Here is a 21305-nt window from a genome sequence, read left to right as displayed (position 1 = left end):
AATGCTTCTTTTGATTTTTAATTTGTACCCCCAGTGGCAAGCATATAAGCATACACTTAATTAATGCATTTTCATTTATTGAACAAAAAGCTATTGACCTAAAAGGGTTGAATCTCTGACACTTTTTTGGTTAAATTCTACAATAGTTTAAACTAGTTAGTCTTGTACATTAAGCTGATATATTTTCACTTATACACTTACCAGCAATAGATCAAAGAGAAAACCAGGATTTATGAAGAATTAACTAAGCCTTCATATCACATAAATATAATTACAATTACTATTTATCAGTCTTATAGGAAAAATGGAGGCTGATTTTGAGGCAGTGTCAGGTATATAAAACAGTGATTGATACGTACCAGTGGTAGTAATATATTCTGGTGCTTGTGGGGTAAGATTATGTAATGCCTTTGTTGATAGCCCTCGAATAACCCTGAAAAAATACAGGAAAATTAGTTTTATGCTCTTTTAAAAGCAAGCTAGATTTATTTAACAAAAAAGGTACAGCAAGAATAGAAAAGAAATGCATGTACAGAGGAGTCTATAAATATGAGAATTATTAACTGTTTAGTTAATTAAGACTAAGAAAAAAAACTAAAATGGGAAAATTATAGAAAGAGGCAGTGTTCTATTAAATAAAAACTGAACTGTTTTAATTAACATTGAATTGCGATTCCCCATCCCCCAAAAAAATGTGTGATCTCTTATCTCATATATGCATATGTAAATATATGTGTATATACTGAATGGGAAGTATCTTTTATTTCTCTTTAAATTCTTTGTGTAAGAGAGTAAAGCAAAAACTATTTCAAACTTTGCCTTTTTGCAGACCTTGAATGGTTATCCATCTGGTCTATTTATAGACTACAAATAAATAGTATAAAATTTAGATGATTGGCTCATTCTGGCTTGCAAATGTAATTCACTAATTGGACAGGGAATATCCATTTTCAAAATGCTTTTTCCTAGGAGAGGTGTTAAGACACTCCTTAATAAACCTGAATGGATTATAGGGCCTTGGACATGAGATTAAGCCAACTGAGGACATGAAGGAAATAACTACTGATTGAGAGAATCAGTTATATCTCTTAGACCAATATAAGCCTGATAACTGTAAAATGAGTTGAGACAATGAGAGATGACAGTTTAGAAAAACTGTTGTGGAAATGCTACTCCACTAGCTTCCCTAGACCTATTCCTTTCTGTAATTAAACTTGCCAAAGGACCAGGGAAAAGAAAAAAAAATCAGGCTATTCTAAAAGGAACAAAGTTTTTGAGGGCCTGATTTTTATTTTTTACCCTATTTATAGGTATATTTTACCCTATTTTTCTTGGAGAGTGTAGTAAGTGAGGAATGGAGGGGTGAATAAAAGTAGTTTTTTTCTCTCTACTTCTACTATTCAGCAAGGAGATCACTAGCCCAGAAAAAAAGCAGACTTGAAAAGGGAGGAAAGGAAAGACACAAACTAGGGAGGTCAGCTGGCAAGATGCTATCTGACAAAGGAACAATGTGAAAAATTTATGAGAACAGAAAAAAGGTTTTTGAGGTCCTGAGATATGAATTATCTTGGAGGTGTGTGTTTCTCTCTATTAATATAAATTATGTGTGTTCAATCTTCCCAGTGATACAGAGGAACTGAACCACAGACTTAAGGAAGGAATGTTTTGTTAATATTGCTCATTCTAATAAACACCTTTGCTTTGAGCTTATTTTGATAAAAGTAAACCAACTTGACTTTAATTATCAAATCCAATTAAGATGGGAAGGGGGAGAAAAGAGGCATTAGGGGAATACTATACTATGGGAGATCATCTCACATATGTCTAGAATGCCCCCTGAATTTAAGAGACTTTCTAAAGAGGTTCCTGTTTGGAATTCTCCTTCAAAGTATTAATAATGTAGAGATCCACTAATAAAATTAGTGATTTAGTTTCTTTTCTTTTCGGATTGTGAATAATTTATTTTTCAATGTGCTTATTATATTATTTCTATAAAAATTATTTGAGGAAAATTTCAATGCAATCTACAAAAAAGATAGATGGGTGATTATGCTTGTAGCCAGATGAAACTAATTGAAGAATATACATTTAATCATGTCATAAAAATGATGCATTATTAATGTGGATGCAATACTGATATATATATATATATATTGATATATGTCTATATACTATTATTACATATTTCAGTGACATGTAGATTAGTTTGTAAAGTTATACATATGCATTTCTGTACTTGACCAATGTTTACCTACTATGTATAATTTTCTTATGTATAATTATATATAGCGTGATAATTGTATTTTGATTGTCTATATATATATGCATATCTTTCATAAAATGAATAATATGCTATTAAGCACCTGCATTCAACATTACTGTGCTGACAAGTTACTTGTATGAAATATGAAGAACGCTAGCTGGTACCTTTATAGACACCTTGATGTTATCATAAATTAATTACAGGAACTGTATACAAGGATAAGTGGTAAAGCCCATTTCAAACTTTCATCTTTTTCAGGCATTGAATGATAACCTACTTAAACATTACAAAACATGAAAAACTTGGAAAGTGGCTCAGGCATGGGACTTTCAGACTTTAGCTAGTGTAAAAATGTGTTTAACATTTTTTTTCTTCTTTTGGGAAGGAATTTCTTAATCAACTTTAGAGGACCATAAATCTTTGGCCATTGGATGAAAGCGAATGACAACATATATGAAATGTGGAAATGACTGGCTGAGAGGACTTAGTCACATCCCTTCAGCAAATATTTTAATTTAAAAAATAATCTAGCCATCTCTAGAGGGAACCAATACTATGATCTTTGGCATTTGAGAGGAGAGTTATCTATTAAGAAAAGATAGTTATTGAGGACTTATGCTTCACCTTTGCTCCTGTGCCTCTAGGGCAGTGGAGCAAAGGAGAGAGGGAATTTCTTTTCCCTTGTCCTTTGGCAAGAGTGTCTTGCATCAAGCAGTTTAACTACAGAAAGGAACAGGTCTAGGGAAGCTAGTGGAGTAGCATATCCACAAGAGTGCTGGGCCTAAAAGGAACAGTGTGAGAAAGACATAGGGACTCTATAAAAGAGACAAGTTCTCTCATTCTGTATTCTATTAGTATATTCCGGATGTATCCTTTCTTCCTGCTAACATAATCTGTATTTCTGAAAATCCCAGATTTATGAAAGGAATGTTTTTGTGTTAACTAATGTTCATGTAATTGCCTTGGCATTGAACTGATTGTGTCAAAAGGCTAACTATTGAAAGTAAACCTATTGGTATGACTCATGGGTGCAACTGAGATGTACTGCTTTAAACATGTCTACTAAATGGATTTGCTTTGTCTATGGTAACTGGCTACAAAAGTTTGTTTTTTCTTTTTTTTCCCCCCACTGAAGGAGTGAAGAGATTTGAAAGGAAGATCTGAGGCTAGTAATATGTCTCCACCCCAAAAGGAAATGATGGTCACTGAAACATTTTTCAATGCACAGAAAAGAAGAAAGTACAGAAGGAAATACAAACCTGCAAGAAAACCTTGAAAGTAACACAATTAATTGTTTAAACTATAGGTAGATAAATGATATAATAGAGCATCAGGAATTGGAGTAAGAAAGAGCTACATTCAAATTCTGCCTCAGATACTTAATTATTTGTGTCATTTTGGACAAATCATTTAACATCTTTCTGCTCCAGTTTCCTCATCTATTTCCTAGGTGTGTTTTAAGAATAAAATGACATATTTTTATAGTATTTTGCAAGCTTTAAAATGCTAGCTGTTATAACTACTATTGTTATTTTACTTTTATAAAAAGTAAGCCAAGAGAGTATTCTGGGAAGATGGTGGAGCAGGTCAGAAAACTTTCAGCTCTCAAAATTTCTTCCACAGAAAAAAATTTCTTCTACATTACCTTAGAGGGGATGTAGAGTAGCAGAAAGAAACAAAAGTCAAGGTAAAACAATAGTTCTTGTAAGACAATCTAAGAAGCTCTGTAAGACCTGACCTCTAAGGACAGAGGTTCAACCTAAATAAAGTGCAAACACCTTGAGGCCAATTCTGTGGAATCAACTAATAAGCCTTGAGGGCAGCTGGAGTTAGAAGGCAGCAGCACCCTAAGAAACTTTCATCTCATTGAATCTGACTGCTGAGGTTCTTCCAAAGTCCAGGAATACTAAGTACATCTGTACTGACCAGACAAATCCCTGGCTGAGCTGCTATTGCAAGGAAGAAGGAGCTAGCACACATCTAGAGGAGTGAGGACTTGCAGGTAAGCAAAATCCCAGATTTCAGTTCCAGAGAAAAAAGGACAAGTAGAGTTTGTAGCCACTAAAGGGATTGCAGGGAATAAGATCATTTGTGGAACAGTAACCAGGGGCTCTAACCCAGTTTTATAAATGGAGAGAAGAAACCAAGATTGAGCACAGACCTCAGAAAATAACAGTAAAAAGAATCTGAGATTTGGAGGCATAATTTCCCATATCTCAGGACTAGAACTTTGATCACATTAATAGCTGCTAAAAATAAAATAAAAGTTAAAAAATATTAATAAAAATGAGCAAGCAAAAGAGAAAGGATCAACCAGAGATAGTTACTAAGTTACTATGGAAATAAAGAAGATCAGGGTTCATGTTCAGAGGAAGATAATGGAGCTTAAAAAAAAAAAACTACGTTTTTCAATAAGAAACATTAAATGGTCTGAAAATACAAAAAAGATTTCTTAAAGGAACCTAAAAAGGATCTTAAAAACTAAATAAGAGAGATTAATGGAAAATGAGAGGAGGGGAAAAGCAAACCAAGAAAATCAAGAAAAGTATAAAAAGGAAGTTAACCAACTTGAAATAGAGAACCAAAAACTTGAAGAACATAATTCCTTGAAAACGAGAATTGAGCAAAGGGAAGGTAATGACATTTTAAGACACAAAGAAATAATAAAAGATAATCTAAAGAATGAAAAATAAAATAGAATGTAAAACATCTCATTAGAAAAACTGCCTGAAAATTATGATTTAAAAAAAGGATCAATACAATAGTATAAGAAATTGTAATGGGCTGAGGTTTGAGTTGATGCACTGAGGTCCCAAGTACGTGAGGCTAAATAGTAATTGGGCTATACTCTATTAATATACATGATTGGATAAAGAATGGTCCCTGCCCACTCTCCGTGCAAGTCCTGATGTGTTGTATAGGAAATGACAATTTGGGTGGGTGGAGGCAGAGAGAGACAGGAAGAGAAGCTGGGAAAGATTGAGCCTGGGTTCCATACTCCTAGCTGCTGGTCATGTGGCTGCTGGGCTAGCTAGCTTCTTGACTCAGCTACACACATTGCTATTGCCCATTCTCTTCCACCTCTGATCTTTCTTCACTGAGAATAAAGACTGATGATTTTCCCCTAACCTGAATTCCTGACTCCAGCTGATTTTAAAATACCCGGTATTCATATTTGGCGGCCAACGGTGGGAATCAAGGACTGAAGAAGTCTCCAGTGACCAGGAGCTTAGGTGACTATTGTTTATAGACAAACAGGCAACTTATTTTCTTAAAAACTTAACTAGTAATCTTTCTTTTTGGCTAAAATGGGACAAATGCTAGCTAAAGACTCTCCATCCCCACCCCCAACCCCTTCAACCCCACCCAAGAGTGGTGCTATAGAAAGCAGGCTTAAGCTGATAGAAGGACAAGGGCTACTTATAACTTGGGAACAGGTAGCTAGACTTCTGGGTACATTAAACCACATCTCCCCTTGGTTCATAGAGCAGGAGCAGATCTCTCGAGATAACTGGTCCCTGGTTGAACAACAGCTGTCCACGTATTACAGTGAAAACAGTCCTCATTCAATTTCCATTGAGGCATTCTATTTATACAATTTAATTCAGTTAGCACTAAGAAATCCTATCCCTAGAAGAAAGAAAAAAGTTGCTTCTCGGAGTAGGCAAATAGGGAAGCCTGATATTAAGGAGGAAGACAATGAAGAGATTAATGACCATATCCCCACAGGGCATGGAGACTTAAGTGAGCAAGGGTGTGGTGACCTTCCACCTCAGGAGGCAGCTTCAGCCCCACCTCAGGAGCAAGTGATTGACTCTCCTTCATCAACTCCACCCTCCAGGATGGAGGAAGGAGGGGCAGTGGGGGAGTGTGACAGCACCAGCACCTCCCCCCCAGCATCCAATTATGAGTAGATTGCAACAGGACTTAATGATGGTCAAAGAAAAGGGCGTAGATGTGAGGGAGTTACAGCCCCATATCTTTCCTGTAATTTCCCAGTTTAATTCCTCCAGTCAAGAAACTCGAAGATACTCTCCTTTTAACATAGAAATCATCAAAGACCTGAAAAAGGCTTGCACTCTTTATGGGGCTACATCAGCTTATGTTAAGATGCTATTACAGAATTTGGCTTTTGAAATCTTGACTCCTTATGACTGGAAATATATAGCAAGGGTATGCTTAGAACCTGGACAAAATTACATGTGGCTTTCTGAATATAGTGAGCTCTGTAGGATACAAGCCCAAAAAAATAGTCAAAATGCTATTCATGCTGCTATCACCTGTGACCAACTAACAGGTATAGGTCCCTATGCAGATGTCACAGCACAGATTAATTATTCAGTAGCAGCATATGAGCAAATTGCTACTAATGCTATCAAAACGTGGGCTTCGATTCACAATAAAAATGACAAAGGTGAGGCCTTCACAAAAATAACACAAGGGCCAGATGAACCCTTTACTGACTTTGTGGGACGTTTGCAGACTGCTATCACAAGAACTAATGGGGAAAATTCATCAACAGATGTTTTAATAAGGCAACTTGCTAAGGAAAATGCTAATGAGGTGTGCAGAAGAATTATACTAGGATCATGCAAGGATGCTCCTTTAGAGGAGTTCATAAGATGCTGTGCCACAGTGGGCACAAATGCCTTTTATAGCCAGACTATGATGCAGACTTCCCAAGATCCCAACATGGTAGACAGGATCCCTTCTGGGCAAGGGACTCTAGAGACGACCAATGCTTTCTAGTGTGGTAAAGTAGGGCATCTGAAAGCTCAATGTTGGTATAGAGGCAGAGTGAGAAAGCAGGGTGGGAGAACAAGACCCAGTACCCCATGTCCAAAATGCAACAGAGGCTTCCAATGGGCCTCAGAACGTAGACAGGTTCAGGGAAACGGGATGAGGGGCCCAGCCCCAGGGTCCCAAGCAAAAAACACGCATGATGGCAGCCAATGGTGTACCCAGAGAGTGCCTAGACGGCCAATACCCCAATATGATCAGTCAGCCAGGAAGCCATATGATGGGAGAAAGGGATTACACAATCAACCAGCCAAGAAGCAACCTGATGGGAGAAAGGGATTACAATTAGGGAGAATAGCATTGTATGCAGCTGAGACAACTGAGATACCCCCTGGAGAGGTGAAATCTGTTCCTCTCCAGCCTATGGATCCCTTGCCTCCAGGCACAGTAGGCTTGACCATTTTACCTCCTGAGAGTACCTGAGAGAGAGAGAGAGTTTTCAAAACAGTGTCCATCCACACACTAATGTGGGAAACTGGAGAATGTGTAGATAATATGCCAGTCACCAATACAGGCAGACAATGTGTGACTTATCACCCAGGAGAAGTAGTAGCATCAGGTTTGCTCATAGAGAATCCTAATAAGCAGCCTGGTGATAGTCACCCAGATTCTGATTCCAGATCACAAAATCCAGCAATATACTGGACAGCAGTTGTAACAATTGACCGACCTATGCTCACGATCTATATAAATGGCCTTCCATTGGAAGGATTGGTAGACACTGGTGCAGATCGGACAGTCATTAGAGGTGAGGTTTGAGTTGATGCACTGAGGTCCCAAGTACGTGAGGCTAAATAGCAATTGGGCTATACTCTATTAATATACATGATTGGATAAAGAATGGTCCCTGCCCACTCTCCGTGCAAGTCCTGATGTATTGTATAGGAAATGACAATTTGGGTGGGTGGAGGCAGAGAGAGACAGGAAGAGAAGCTGGGAGAGACTGGCCTGGGTTCCATACTCCTAGCTACTGTCGTGTGGCTGCTGGGCTAGCTAGCTTCTTGACTCAGCTACACACATTGCTATTGCCCATTCTCTTCCACCTCCGATCTTTCTTCACTGAGAATGAAGACTGACGATTTTCCCCTAATCTGAATTCCTGACTCCGGCTGATTTTAAAATACATGGTCTTCACAAGAAATTATCAAGGAAAATTGCCCTGAAGTTCTAAAAGAAGAAGGCAAAGCTGAAATAAGAAAAAATCCACCAATCACCACCTGAAGGAGACCCCGGGAATAAAATGTATTGGGATATCATATTCAAGTTTCAAATTTCCCTGGTAAGGAAAAAATACTGGAAAAAACAAGAAAATGAAATTTTAAATATCCTGGAATTACAAAAAGCAATACACAAGACCTGCAGCTACCACATTGAAGGACCATAGATCCTAGAATACTGTATTTCATAGAGTGAAAAAGCTAGAGTTATGAGCAAAGATAATTTACCCAGCAAAGTTCGGTATAATCCTGAGTGGGAAAAATTTTTTTTTTTAACAAACTGAAAGCCTTTCAGAAATTTGGGGAAAGAACAACAGAACATAAGAGAAAATTCAGAATATGAAGTAAACAATAATGATCAATTATAAGGGATTATTATTATTGAATGTAGACTCTACATACTTATATATGAAAAAATAATCAATTTTTGATGACTAAATTGATCAATTCAGTTTCATATAGTCTGAAAATTGGGCTGAGAGAATATAATGGGATGATTCAATTATCTCATACAAATGAAGCCAGAAAAAAAAAGGGGGAAATAAATAAATACAAAAGAAGTTAATAGGGGGAAAAGTAAATAGTGCTGAAAGCTTAGTCTCATCAGGAATGGATTACAGAGGGAGCATTATACATACATACAAACATATATACATATGTACACATACATGGGTATAAAAATCTTCTAAATTGAGAGAGAACAAAGATTGAGAGGAGAGGATAAAGGAGGGTTTCTTGGAGAAGTAGTTGAGAAATAGGAGGTTAAAGTAGTAAGTAGAAGTAAGCAAAAAAATGAGGAGGAATGAGAAAGATAGGAAAAATATGAAAGAGGAAAATAGACAAGTAGTTATAAGTAAAATGTACAACAAGCAATTACAGCTTAAAATGTGAATGGGATGAATTTATCCATATATAAATATAAACATAAAACATTTTTTATACAAGTAAAGTTAGATCTAAAGTTAGTTAATACTTATTGTCCATGGATAGGTAAAATCATATAATTTTTAAATGACAATTTTATATATATATATATCATTCCAATTAATTATTAAAAATTATTTTCCTAAGTTGGAAAAAATAACAACAAAGTTTAATTGGAAGAAAAGGTCAGGAACTTCATAAAAACCAGGAAAAAGAAGACATAATTGTGAGAAATATCAGATTTAAATGAACATTGTTGAAGTATATTATAGGCAATTTTGATTATTCTTTAAGGATTTTTTTCAAAGTATTTTATTTTTCCAAAGTATTGCATTTCCACATGCAATGGTAGTTTTCAACATTCACCTTTGCAAAACCTTGTGTTCCAAATTTTTCTCCCTGTTTCTCACCCTCCCACCTCTCCTAGAGGAAGCAACCAACATAGGTTAAATATGTGCAGTTCTTCTAAACATATTTCCATATTCATCATTCTGTTCAAGAAAAATCAGTCAAAAGTGGGGAAAAAAAATTGGAAAAAGGAAAAAAACAAACAAGCAAGCAAATAAACCACCACCACCACAAAAAAAGGTGAAAATACTGTTCTTTGATCCACCTTCAATCTCCATAGTTCTCTCTCTGGATGCAGACAGCTCTTTCCATCACAAATCTGTATTAACTGACTTTAATTGTTGAAAAGAGCTGAGTTCATCAAAGTTGATTATCACATAATCTAGTATACAATGTTCTCTTGGTTCTGCTCACATTACTCAGAATCAGGTCATGTAAGTCTTTCCAGGCTTTTCTGACATCAGCCTGCTCATCATTTCTTACAGAACAATAATATTCCATTACATTAATATACCATAACTTGTCCAGCCATTTCCCCAATGCTAGGAATCTCCTCAATTTCCATTTCCTTGCCACTATAAAAAAAAGACCTGCTATAAACATTTTTTGTACATGTGGATCATTTTCCCTTTTTTATGATTTCTTTGAGATACAGACCCAGAAGAGACACTGCTGAATCAAGGGTAGGCACAGTTTGATACCCCTTTGGACACAGTTCCAAATTTCTCCCCAGAATGGTTGGATCATTTCACAACTCCACAAAGAATGCATTAGTGTCCCAGTTTTCCCACATCCCCTTCAATATTTATCATTATATTTTCTTGTCATCTAAGCCAATCTGAGAGATGCAAAGTTACGGTACCTTAGAGTATCTTAATTTACATTTTTCTAATCAATACTAATTTAGATAATTTTTCCATGACTAGAAATGGTTTTAATTTCTTTATCTAAAAATTGTCTGTTCATATTCTTTGACCATTTATCAACTGACGAATGGGTTGCATTCTTATAATTTTGAGTCAATTCTCCATGTTTTAGTAGAAATAAGGCTTTTGTCAGAAACACTGGCTGTAAATTTCCCCCCCAGATTTCTGCTTGCCTTCTAATTTTGGCTGCATTGATCTTGTTTGTGTAAACCCTTTTTAATTTAATGTAATCAAAATTATTAATTTTACATTTCATAATGTTCTCTGGTTCTTCTCTGAATCATATTCCTTTCCTTCTCCACAGATCTGAGAGGTAGACTATCCCTTGTCCTCTGAGGTGGCTTATAGTATCACCCTTTATATATAAATCGTGAAATCTTGGTTAGCGGTTGGTCAAAGTCTAGTTTCTGCCATGTAATTTCCAGTTTTCCCAGCAATTTTTGCCAAATAATGATTTCTTATTTCAGAAGTCAGTCTTTGGATTTATCAAACACTAGATTACTATAGTCATTGACTGTTGTGTCTTGTGAACCTAACTTATTCCATTGTTTGGAATTTCTTAGCCAATACAAAATGATTTTGATGATCTCTGCTTTATAATATAGTTTTAGGTAAGGTACAGTGAAGCCATCTTCCTTTGCTTTTTTTTTTTTTCATTAATTGCTTTGAAATTTTTGATCTTTTGTTCTTCCAGATGAACTGTATTTTTTTCCTAGCTCTATAAAATAATTTTGTGGCTTTTTAATCAGTATGGCACTGAATAAAAGATTAATTTAGGTAGAATTGTCATTTTTATTATATTAGCTTAATGTTAAAGCATTTAATATTCTTCTAATTACTTACATCTAACTTTATTTGTAGGAAAAATGTTTTGCAATTGTGAGTGTAATCTAACTCCTTCAATTTCTTTTTCTTCTTTTATTGCTAACACTTCTAGTATAATATTGAATAATGATAGCGATAATGAACAGCCTTCTTTTACCCCTGATCTTACTGGGAATCTTATTTATCCCCATTACATATAATGCTTGCTGATGGTTTTAGACAGATGCTACTTATCATTCTAAGGAAAACTCCATTTAGGCTCTCTAGTGTTTTTAAATAGGAATAACTGCTGTATTTTGTCAAATGCTTTTTCTACATCTAATGAGATAGTCATATGATTTCTGTTTGGTTATTAATGTGATCAGTTATGCTGATAGTGTTCCCAATATTGAACCAAACCTGCATTCCTGGTATAAATCCTACTTGATCATAGTGTTATTATCTTGGGAATATCTTGCTAATATTTTATTTAAGGTTTTTGCATCAATATTCATAAGGGAAACCAGCCTATAATTTTCCCCCCCTGTTTTGGCCCTTCCAGATTTAGATATCAGCACCATAAATATGTCATAAAAGGAATTTGGTAGGAATTTTGATTATCTTATGTTGTGGGCCAGAACTCTGAACTTGAAAACAAGGATGCTTACAAGGTACTAACTTAGTGGAATTGATGATACAATGGTTATCTAGTTTAGCATGGTTCAGTCTGATTGATTATTAATCTTATAACAAATAATGGTTTCCTAGTGATATAATGATTGATTTATAAAAGATATGAATGGACAGTTTTGCCACAGGAAATAAAAAATAGCCTACTATGTGCCAAATGTATATTGCTGTTTGCTCTTACTCCAGTAAGAAAAGCATTTCCAAAAGTAATATTGTTACATTATATGGATGATATTTTGGGGTGTGTACCTGAGGAACAAATGTTAGAAACATATTTACAAAAGACCATAGAAACACTAAGGAACTACAAATTGCATATAGCTGCAGAAAAAATTCAAAGGCATGCTTCTTTGCAATATTTAGAAAATGAAGTATACCCTAAGGTGCTTACAGTACAAAAACTTTCCTTAAGATAGGAGATATCCAATGGATGCATCCAGTGTTAGGCTTGACTACCTATGAATTGCAACCATTATATGATATTTTAAGGGGAGACAGTGCTTGAAATTCACCACACCAGCTTACAAAAGAAGCTCAAGAGGCTTTGAGACAAGTTGAACTGGCTTTATCCAATGTGGTTGAAAGAGTCACTTAAAAACCCTTGGAATTATCAGTTTTTGCTACAAAAGAGGCACCCACCGCAGTCCTTAATCAAGGAGACAGTGTGATAGAATGGGTGAACCTCTCAGCACAACCAGAACAAAGCCTTACTCCTTATCCAGTGCTCGTGGCTAGAATTTTATTAAAGGCTATTAAGCAAGAAATACAATTATCACAGATGAGACCTGATAAAATATACATATTTTATACCAATGCACAAATTAATATATGCTGTGAAACCATCCCAGAGTGGCAAATTTTATTGGCCACAGCTCCAAATTTTACACATGGGGTCTCCATTAAAGATAACCTGGCTATTACATAATTGGCGATTGTTGAAGAAAAGATTTCTAAGGTTCCTCTTAAAGGACCAACTATCTTTACAGATGCATCCAAACATAACATTTGTGCTGTATACTCTCATGATTTAACCATAAAGAGAATAGTCAGAACTCCTTTTCAGTCCACTCAGCAGAATGAATTGTATGCAATCATGCTAGCTCTTACTTATTATCCAGGAGATTTAAATATAATATCTGATTTAGCCTATTCAGCAGGTGTGATACAAAGAATTGCCATGGCCCAAATAAGATTTGTAGCTTCTAACATATATCAGCTCTTTAAGGAACTTCAAGAGCAACTGAGAAAGCATCCAGGTAAGATTTATATCTTGCATGTCCAGTCACATAGTAGACTTCCAGGTCCTATTTTTGATGGAAATTCAAAGGCAGATAGCCTTTTAACTATGTTAGCCAGTACTCTTTTATTTCAGCAAGCCCAAGAATCTCATTTTAAATATCATCAGGCTGCTTGAGCTTTACATTTACAATTTGGGATAACAAAAGAAAAATCTAGGAGTATAATAAAAAGCAGTACAGCTTGCCTTCCTTTTCACTCTCCTATGCTCCCTCCAGGGAAGAACCCTCGTGGTTTGAGATCCAACAAAATCTGGCAAATGGATGTAACTCATTATAAATGTTTTGGCCGTCTGTCTTTTATCCATGTTGTAGTAGACACCTTTTCAGGATTTACTTTTGCAATACCAGCAGCCAAAGAGACAGCCCGAGTGGTCCCTGAATTCCTTATACAAGCTTTTGCAATTATGGGTGTGCCACAAGCAATAAAAACAGATAATGGACCTGCATCTACTTCTAAAAATTTTGCACACTCAGATACCTATTAATCCTCAAGGATAGGCAATAATAGAGAAGAGAAACAGAGACATTAAGACATTCCTCCAAAAACAAAAGAAAGGAGGAGCCACAGGTAACCCTAGAGAACTTAGCTCTCTTATGCATTAATTTTTTAAATTTTTGATAAAGATGCACTGGTTTCAGCAGACAGGTTTTATAACCCACCAGAAGGGCAGTGTCCAGTGTGAGCAGGTAATGTGGAGAGATCCAGAAAGGGGTGAATGGAAGGGACTAGAGAGGTTAACTGCTTAGGGGAGAGGGTTTGCTTTATCTCTACAGATGGAGAAGGAATCAGGTAGATGCCAATGAGCTGTCCATCAGAGCCAACCTTGTCCATCAGAGAGATCAGAAAGAGAGAAAAAAACCTCAAAACAGAGAAGACCTAAGAAACATCTGACACTGAAAGAGCATGGCTGATAATGAGACTTACAGAACTTCAAAACCTGCAGGAATCACTGGATTTCCTGAGATAAAAAATTGTTAAGACTATTATAGAACTTCAGAACTACCAGGAATCATTGGATGCCCTGAGATAAAAAATTGTTGATAAAACTGTTGCAGAACTTCAAAATCTGCAGGAATTATTGGATTTTATGAGACATGATGAGACTATTGCAGGATTTCAAAACTTGCAGTAATCACTGGATTCCCTACACACATGAAGTAATGGACAATAGATTCCTTTTGGACTACTTCTAGGACTTATGGAAATGTATAATTCCTCATGTTGGTTCATGTTATTTGTTACATCACTATTAGTCTGTGTTACTATGTGCTTATGTAATTTATATAACTATGTGTAATACCTCCCATGTTGATATTATGTATACATGTTTCAAGTGAGACCCTTCAGAAACCCAGTAATATTGTCTGATTCCCTATTTTCCTTTAGTTTTCATCTCCCTTCCTTAGAAGTCAGAGAGGGCACGATCACCTCCTTTTATGGTGTTTTTATCCCTTTTTTGAGGAGTGAGGAAAGGCTTGATCACCTGCCTTTTTGGAGTTCTCACCTCCTTGAGAAGTCAAGGAGAGTGACCCACCTTATGTTCTAAAACAAAAGAAAGCGGGAGATGTTATGGGCCAGAACTTGAAACAAGGTACTAAGTGGAATTGAGGAGACAATGGTTATCTAGTTTAGCATGATTCAGTATGATTGATTTAATCTTTCAACAACTAATGGTTTCCTAGTGATATAATGATTGGTTTATACTCAATGCATAGCATATAAGCTAGGAGCCTCAGTTAGGATTTATTCAGAGAGGGCAGATAAAATAGGCAGGAGCTCAAGCTCTCGGAACCAAGGAGAGAGACAGGCCTCTAAGAAAGCTAACTGGGCCCCAGGAAAGGAGACAAGACTTTGAAAGAGATAATAAAGGACTTGGACTGGCTACTCATGTGATGATTACTGAACTGAAATGACGGCTGCCTCCAGAGACCCCTAAAAAACCGAATAAAAAACACTACAATCTTAAATTAAATAAAATCTCTACAGTCAAGAATAGAAGGAATTCAGAAAAATGGGAGAGGGGAACTTCTACAGATAATCTCTCAGTTAGAATGTGATTGGGTTGGAATATTCCTAGTCTAGGGAAATGACAAGATACTGATTTAGAAAAACATGGAAAGACTTGTATTTATGAAATAAGATACTATCCATCTTCAGAGAAATAGATGGCAAGTAGAAATAAGCATAATTTGGTCTTACATATATGTGTTTGAGAGTATATATATATATATATATATATATATATATATATATGTATATTTACAGATATCATTGTACATCTGTTTATATGTGTATATATGTACTATAAATATGTGTACTATGTGTATATATGAATTTACATATACATATATACACACACACACATACATATATGTGCCTATTTGTAGTCTTCTTTAAGGGGATGACGGGGAGGGAGAAAATAAAATAAAAAGTATACAGCAGAGAACAAACATACAAAAAAAAAAAAAAAACTTACAAAGAAGCAAAGAAAAGCCAGTCAGCTAAGAAAACAAAGTATAGTATTTATTATATAAGTTTTATTGAAATGGAAATTTATTGCTTTATATTGAATCCTCTCTTATGTTCTGCTGTATACAGGACAATATGCTTTCCCCTCTCCTCCATTTTATACTTACTTAAAATAAATTTTAAAAATTAAAAAAATATATAGCTATAATAGATTGTAATGTTCTGGTTTAGCTTTCTGGAGGTCCTCCGAATGGGCCTTGGTTTCAGCAGAGTAATCACCATGAGAATAGTCAGGAATAAAGTCCAAAGTCTTTATTATCTCCTTTACAATCTGTCTCCTTTACCTGGGGCTGAGCTAACTTTCTGGGGGACCTTCAGATGGACCTTGGCCTCAGTGGAGGCCAGTGGAGAAATGAAAGAAGACAAGGCAGCCACCATGAGGGTCTCTATCTTGAAGACTCTTCCTCTAGTCTGTTCTCCAGTCTATGTCTGAGTCGGAGAGCTTGAGCTCCAGGATCCAGTCCACTCTCTATCTCCGCGTCTGTCTTCCCTCACAGATCTCTTAAGCTCTTCTATACTCTATTATAAGTACATCATCATAGGTGTCAATCTTGTAGAATAGGTGTCAACTTGTAGAACTATACTGAATACTAAGTACATATAAACTAGAGAATCATTATCTCAATTCCACTGAGTTAACATCTTGTTGTAGGATTATATCAATCATACTGAACTGGAGAACTATTAATCACCATGCTAAACTAGATAACCATTGTATTGAGATAAGGATGAGATATAATATATAACATAATCTGATCAATTCAGTACAAACTTTCAATGTGACATCAATGTGACAAGTATGCCAGGTAGCTTTGCTTGACTCTATGCTATTTAAAACTTCTATTAGTAATTTATCTATGAGCAGAGATGGTTTGCCCATCAAATTTTTGATGGCCTAAAGTTGAGAAGAAGTCCTAATGTGCTAAGTGACAGAGTCAGGATCCAAAGGGATCTTAATGTGTTACAGTAGTGGCCCATTGTTCATCGTAAGATGAAATTCAATAGAAATAAATTTAAGTAATTTTGCACTTAGGTACAAAAATCCACAAATGAAAGGTACAGGAAACATGGCTAGAAAGCAATTATTCTGAAAAGGATCTGAGTTTTAGTGGACAACAAGCTCATATCTTGAGCTGCCTTAAGTGGAGCTGCCTTAATACCATTTTATTCTGTCCTCATCAGACATCATCTGGAATATTTTATTCAGTTCTAGCGACCACAGTTTAAGAAAGACATTGATTAAGGTGGAAAGTATCCAAAGGAAGGCAATTAGTATTATAAAGGACCTTGAATCCATTAAGGCATATAAGAATTAGATGAATAGACTGAGTACATTTACTCTAAAGAAAATTAGTTAGGGGAGTCATGACAATTGTCTTCAAGTAATTGAAAGGCTATCATATAGAGATGGTATTAAGCCTTGTTTTGTTTGAATCCAGAGGCAGAATCAAAAAACAATAAGCAAGTCAGGGCTTGCTTTCAAGAAAAACTTCCTAATAATCAGAAATGTTCAAAAGAGGAATGAATGGACCACTGGATTTCCTTTCTTGAAGGCAAGTAAACAATTGCAGGATGATTATTTGGGTATATTAAAGTATTTTCTATTTATGGGTTGAATCAGATGGCTGTTGAAGTCCCTTACAATTTTAAAATTGTCTAATTCTGTGATTCATCCTATTATCTAGTTTCACTCAAATAATTTAAATTCTTCCCGGCCCAATCCTATAGATTTAAAATCGTCAGATGAATACATGTTTTAGTTTCATGACAGCAGCTAAATTTGCACCATAAGAAATATATACAACCTCTGAAATGTAAGAAAAACAAAGAAGAAAACCTAAGAAGTATTTTCCAGGGAGACAGGACAGGGGAAAGATGAAACAATACATAACATAGAGTTAATCCTGATACAAAAATTTTCAGCTTCAGAACAGAAAAACCTAAATTTCATGTCCCAATGTACATTTCACTCTTTACTTACTTACACTTCCCTATTATACAATCAGCAAAGCTTAATGATTATTTGAAAAGAACTGGCCATCTCAAAAGGTAGGACACAACTATTCTTGACAATGAAAAGAACTTTCTACAAGGAAGAGCAGTGACACCTGCCTGTTATCTGGGAAAGAGAATAGTCAAGTAATGTGATAAAGTAGCTTATTTCCTCATGGGCTTATGGTACACTTCTCTTTAGTTCTAATTTAGAAATGGTAGCAGTGACAAAACTTTCTACAGGAAATTAATTCAATCTTCTTATACTCAGTTTTAATGTCTCACAGCACTAATGATCTGTTTATGTTCTGGATTATATACCTAGAGTTTTCTTTTGAAGTATTAGATTTTTAACTACCAATGAAATGTTAGGATAGTTTGTGGCTGCTACTATAATTATAAAAATTGCTTTTAAAACCTGCTTATCTGGTTTATGAGACAACTTGAGCGAACAATAGCTGTCGTCATGGTTCTGAGTCAGGGTGGTGATATTATGTGTGTATATATATACTGTCAAATGGAAGCCATATAAGTACACTTAAAATTACTTTGAAATTAAATTGAATCTAACTTTCTACCATTATGCTTATAGAAATCCATTTATATATTTATGACCTTGGAGACACTATATTAAGGACTTGCCAAAAATAGACACACACACACACACACACACACACACACACACACAGAGATAATCCACAAAGACAATAGGTATTTAAGAAGACTTTACTGCTTCATGAAAGCTCAAAACTAAAATTTTAGGTATCCATAGAAAATATGTATGTTTTGGAAAATAAAACTGTCAGGTACTTATGTTGAAAAAACATGCAAAGAAGAGGGAATCAGGGGAAGGAGGGAAATCTGAAACACAAGGCTATGCAAAGATCAATGTTGAAAAATTATCTGTGCATATATTTTGTAAATAAAAAGCTTTAAAAATTAAAAAAAGAAAAACATGCATAATCTTATTTAAAACATTTAAATAAAATTTAATCATTACATTTGAAAAGAAAAAACAACAATAAGATTTCTTTTAAGGATGAGAACATACAAACACATATTCAGAGAGATACTTACCCATCCCAATGATTTATCTTCATATTAATAAGATGGTCTATCATTGATTGAGTATATTCATTAAAGCCAGCAATATTCACACTAAAAAAAAAATTGTGTATTTGTACATGTTAACATCTTTACATTATTCAGATTTCAATTTCAGCATGTTCTGATATCATATGTGATCAGGTCAAAGCAGAATATCATAGATAGATCAATCTGAGATTTCTAATGATACTCAAGGCAGTTCAAAATTTAACTCTCACTTAATGGTATTATTATAAATCAATTTGAATCCCTGGGACTAACTCTGGTTTATATGTACACTCTGATTTCAAAACTGATATACTCTCTGGGACCTTACATCCTCATCTTCATCCCAGTCACTTTCTGCCTTGCCTATTCCTGCTGTACTAGCAACCAAACTAGATCACAAGATCACATACTTGTAAGGAGCTAAAATACTTGATTCTGCACTCCCTGAGACTAAGCATTCTCACCTTAACCTCAGCTACTTTTTGTCCTTTCCACCTTTCACTACTAGTTATAACTGGAATAAAATTGACATGAAAAAAGCTTCAGGAAAGAGTATGTTGATGATTTTCCCATTGTTTTACTTATCCTATGATTACTCAGTAATTTCCCAAATCATGACTTCTTTGCCCTTGGTCACTATTTCTGTTTTGTCACCCTCATGAATATGTAATCTTCCTTTTAAGGGAAGGGACAGCTTCATTTTTATATTTGTAACCCCATACTTAGCACAGTACTTAGTAGAGTAAATATAAGCAACTATTTTTCCTTTACCTATTCTATGAGATGTTACTTAAATTACTACATTTAGATAGGATTACATAGATTTAGACATACATCAGATATCTCATAGAATCATATATGTAGATGTGGAAAAGATCCTGCAAGTTACTAAGACCACTTCCCTCATTTGAAAAAGACAAGGAAATTGAAGTTAGTTATGTAACTAACTCAAGGCTACATAGGTAGGAAGTGTCTGACACAGGATTTGAATCTTCTTTATTCAAGGTCTAATACTCTACTATGCTATATATTTTGATCACATAGCTATTTGATTAATAATAAACAAAGTCTTCACTATCACTATGAGCAAAACAATCAGTCAGCTTGTTTCTGATATAATTTAGTTTCTACATTATTCTGATATAATTTAGTTTGCTAAAGCTAAGGTTATATTAGAAATGATCTTTCTTAGATTAATTGAATTGTAGAGATATACGCAATGTGGTCATTTGGGGATTTTCCAAGACTAATTTTCCTAAAAATAAATCATATAAACTTCACATAAGGAAAAGACACAAATGTAGGTGATAAAGCTATATCTTATTTAAAATTAGGGGATTAGAAGAAAGGAAGCTAATCACAAGTTTCATGAAGCATGATCTGAATTCATATGTTACTAGGAAACAGCAGAAATTCAATATGGATTATAATGCATAAGTAGAGGGATATCAAAAAAGAAATGTGATCCTATTATACAAAACCCTTTTTTGTGATCTGGAGCAAGAACACCAATAAGAATGAGTGATACTCATTCACACTCAGGTAATCTAAACTATCATTTACAAGGCTTCAGTTTTCTGAGTGGTGGTAAGAGAATACTATATACATCATCATAATAATACATGGTAAAACACACAACATTTCAACTATAATAGATTTGCTCTAAAGCCTACATTTCTAAATATGTCCAATTCTATTTTAGCCAACCCTAAGGTTAGAATAGGAACAACCAATTAATACTTTTCCAAAGAACCAGTTGCTAAAAACTTCTTAACAAAAGAAAAATATTAATACAAATCCAATTTAACAGTCTAAATGTATCACATAGAAAAACGTTTATCAGGTATCATGATAAATCAATCTTTTCAAGCTTAAATAATGTTTCCCAACAGTTAAAGATTTACACATTGGGTATACCAGCAACTGAGCAACCTTTATCTCTAACTATACTCTCAGGCCCCTCCTGAGCACAACAAGCAGATGGCATCCCATGACTTTTACTTTCACCCGAACCCCACCTCTGATTCCTGCCCAACAATGCAATAATAGCCAGTGAAAGGGAAGTATACTATCTACAATTAACCAATTGCCATCAAAAGTAAGGTAACTTCAACGCCACCCCCTTCTTAATAGCAGAAGATGGAAGAACTCTATGTCTATTTGAGGACAAAAAGGAAAAAAAATAAGGAATGTTAAAGGTGACAAATGTCAGATAACAACATCACCAACATTCATCTCTGTACTTAATAGCTCACAAAGTTCATTATGCCATCTGAACCTCACAACACTCTGATGTCTCAGAAAAGAGAATGAATGTCCCCATTATACACAGATGAGGAAACATGGGCTTGCCCAAAGTCATAACTATTAGCAAAGGCCAAATCTGAAACTAGAAACAGGGTATAGTGAAGGTTTTTG

General features: G+C 35.1%; 1 protein-coding gene across 3 annotated transcripts in view; it reads right to left on the bottom strand.

The window, feature by feature from the left end:
- Nucleotides 1-21305, bottom strand: part of TBCD (tubulin folding cofactor D) — a 395290-nt gene that overhangs the window by 147878 nt on the left and 226107 nt on the right. For all 3 annotated transcript variants that reach the window (XM_031968421.1, XM_031968422.1, XM_031968423.1), the window contains exons 19-20: nt 18870-18950; nt 360-433 (exon numbers count right to left, since the gene is read on the bottom strand). In XM_031968421.1, the coding sequence (XP_031824281.1) occupies nt 360-433; nt 18870-18950 (155 nt within the window). The remainder of the gene's footprint in view (nt 1-359; nt 434-18869; nt 18951-21305) is intronic.

Source organism: Sarcophilus harrisii, chromosome 4 (assembly GCF_902635505.1).
Source record: "Sarcophilus harrisii chromosome 4, mSarHar1.11, whole genome shotgun sequence".
In the NCBI taxonomy this organism is placed as follows: Eukaryota; Metazoa; Chordata; class Mammalia; order Dasyuromorphia; family Dasyuridae; genus Sarcophilus; species Sarcophilus harrisii.
Note: the sequence above shows the minus strand (reverse complement) of the source record. Positions and strands in the feature narration are given on the sequence as shown.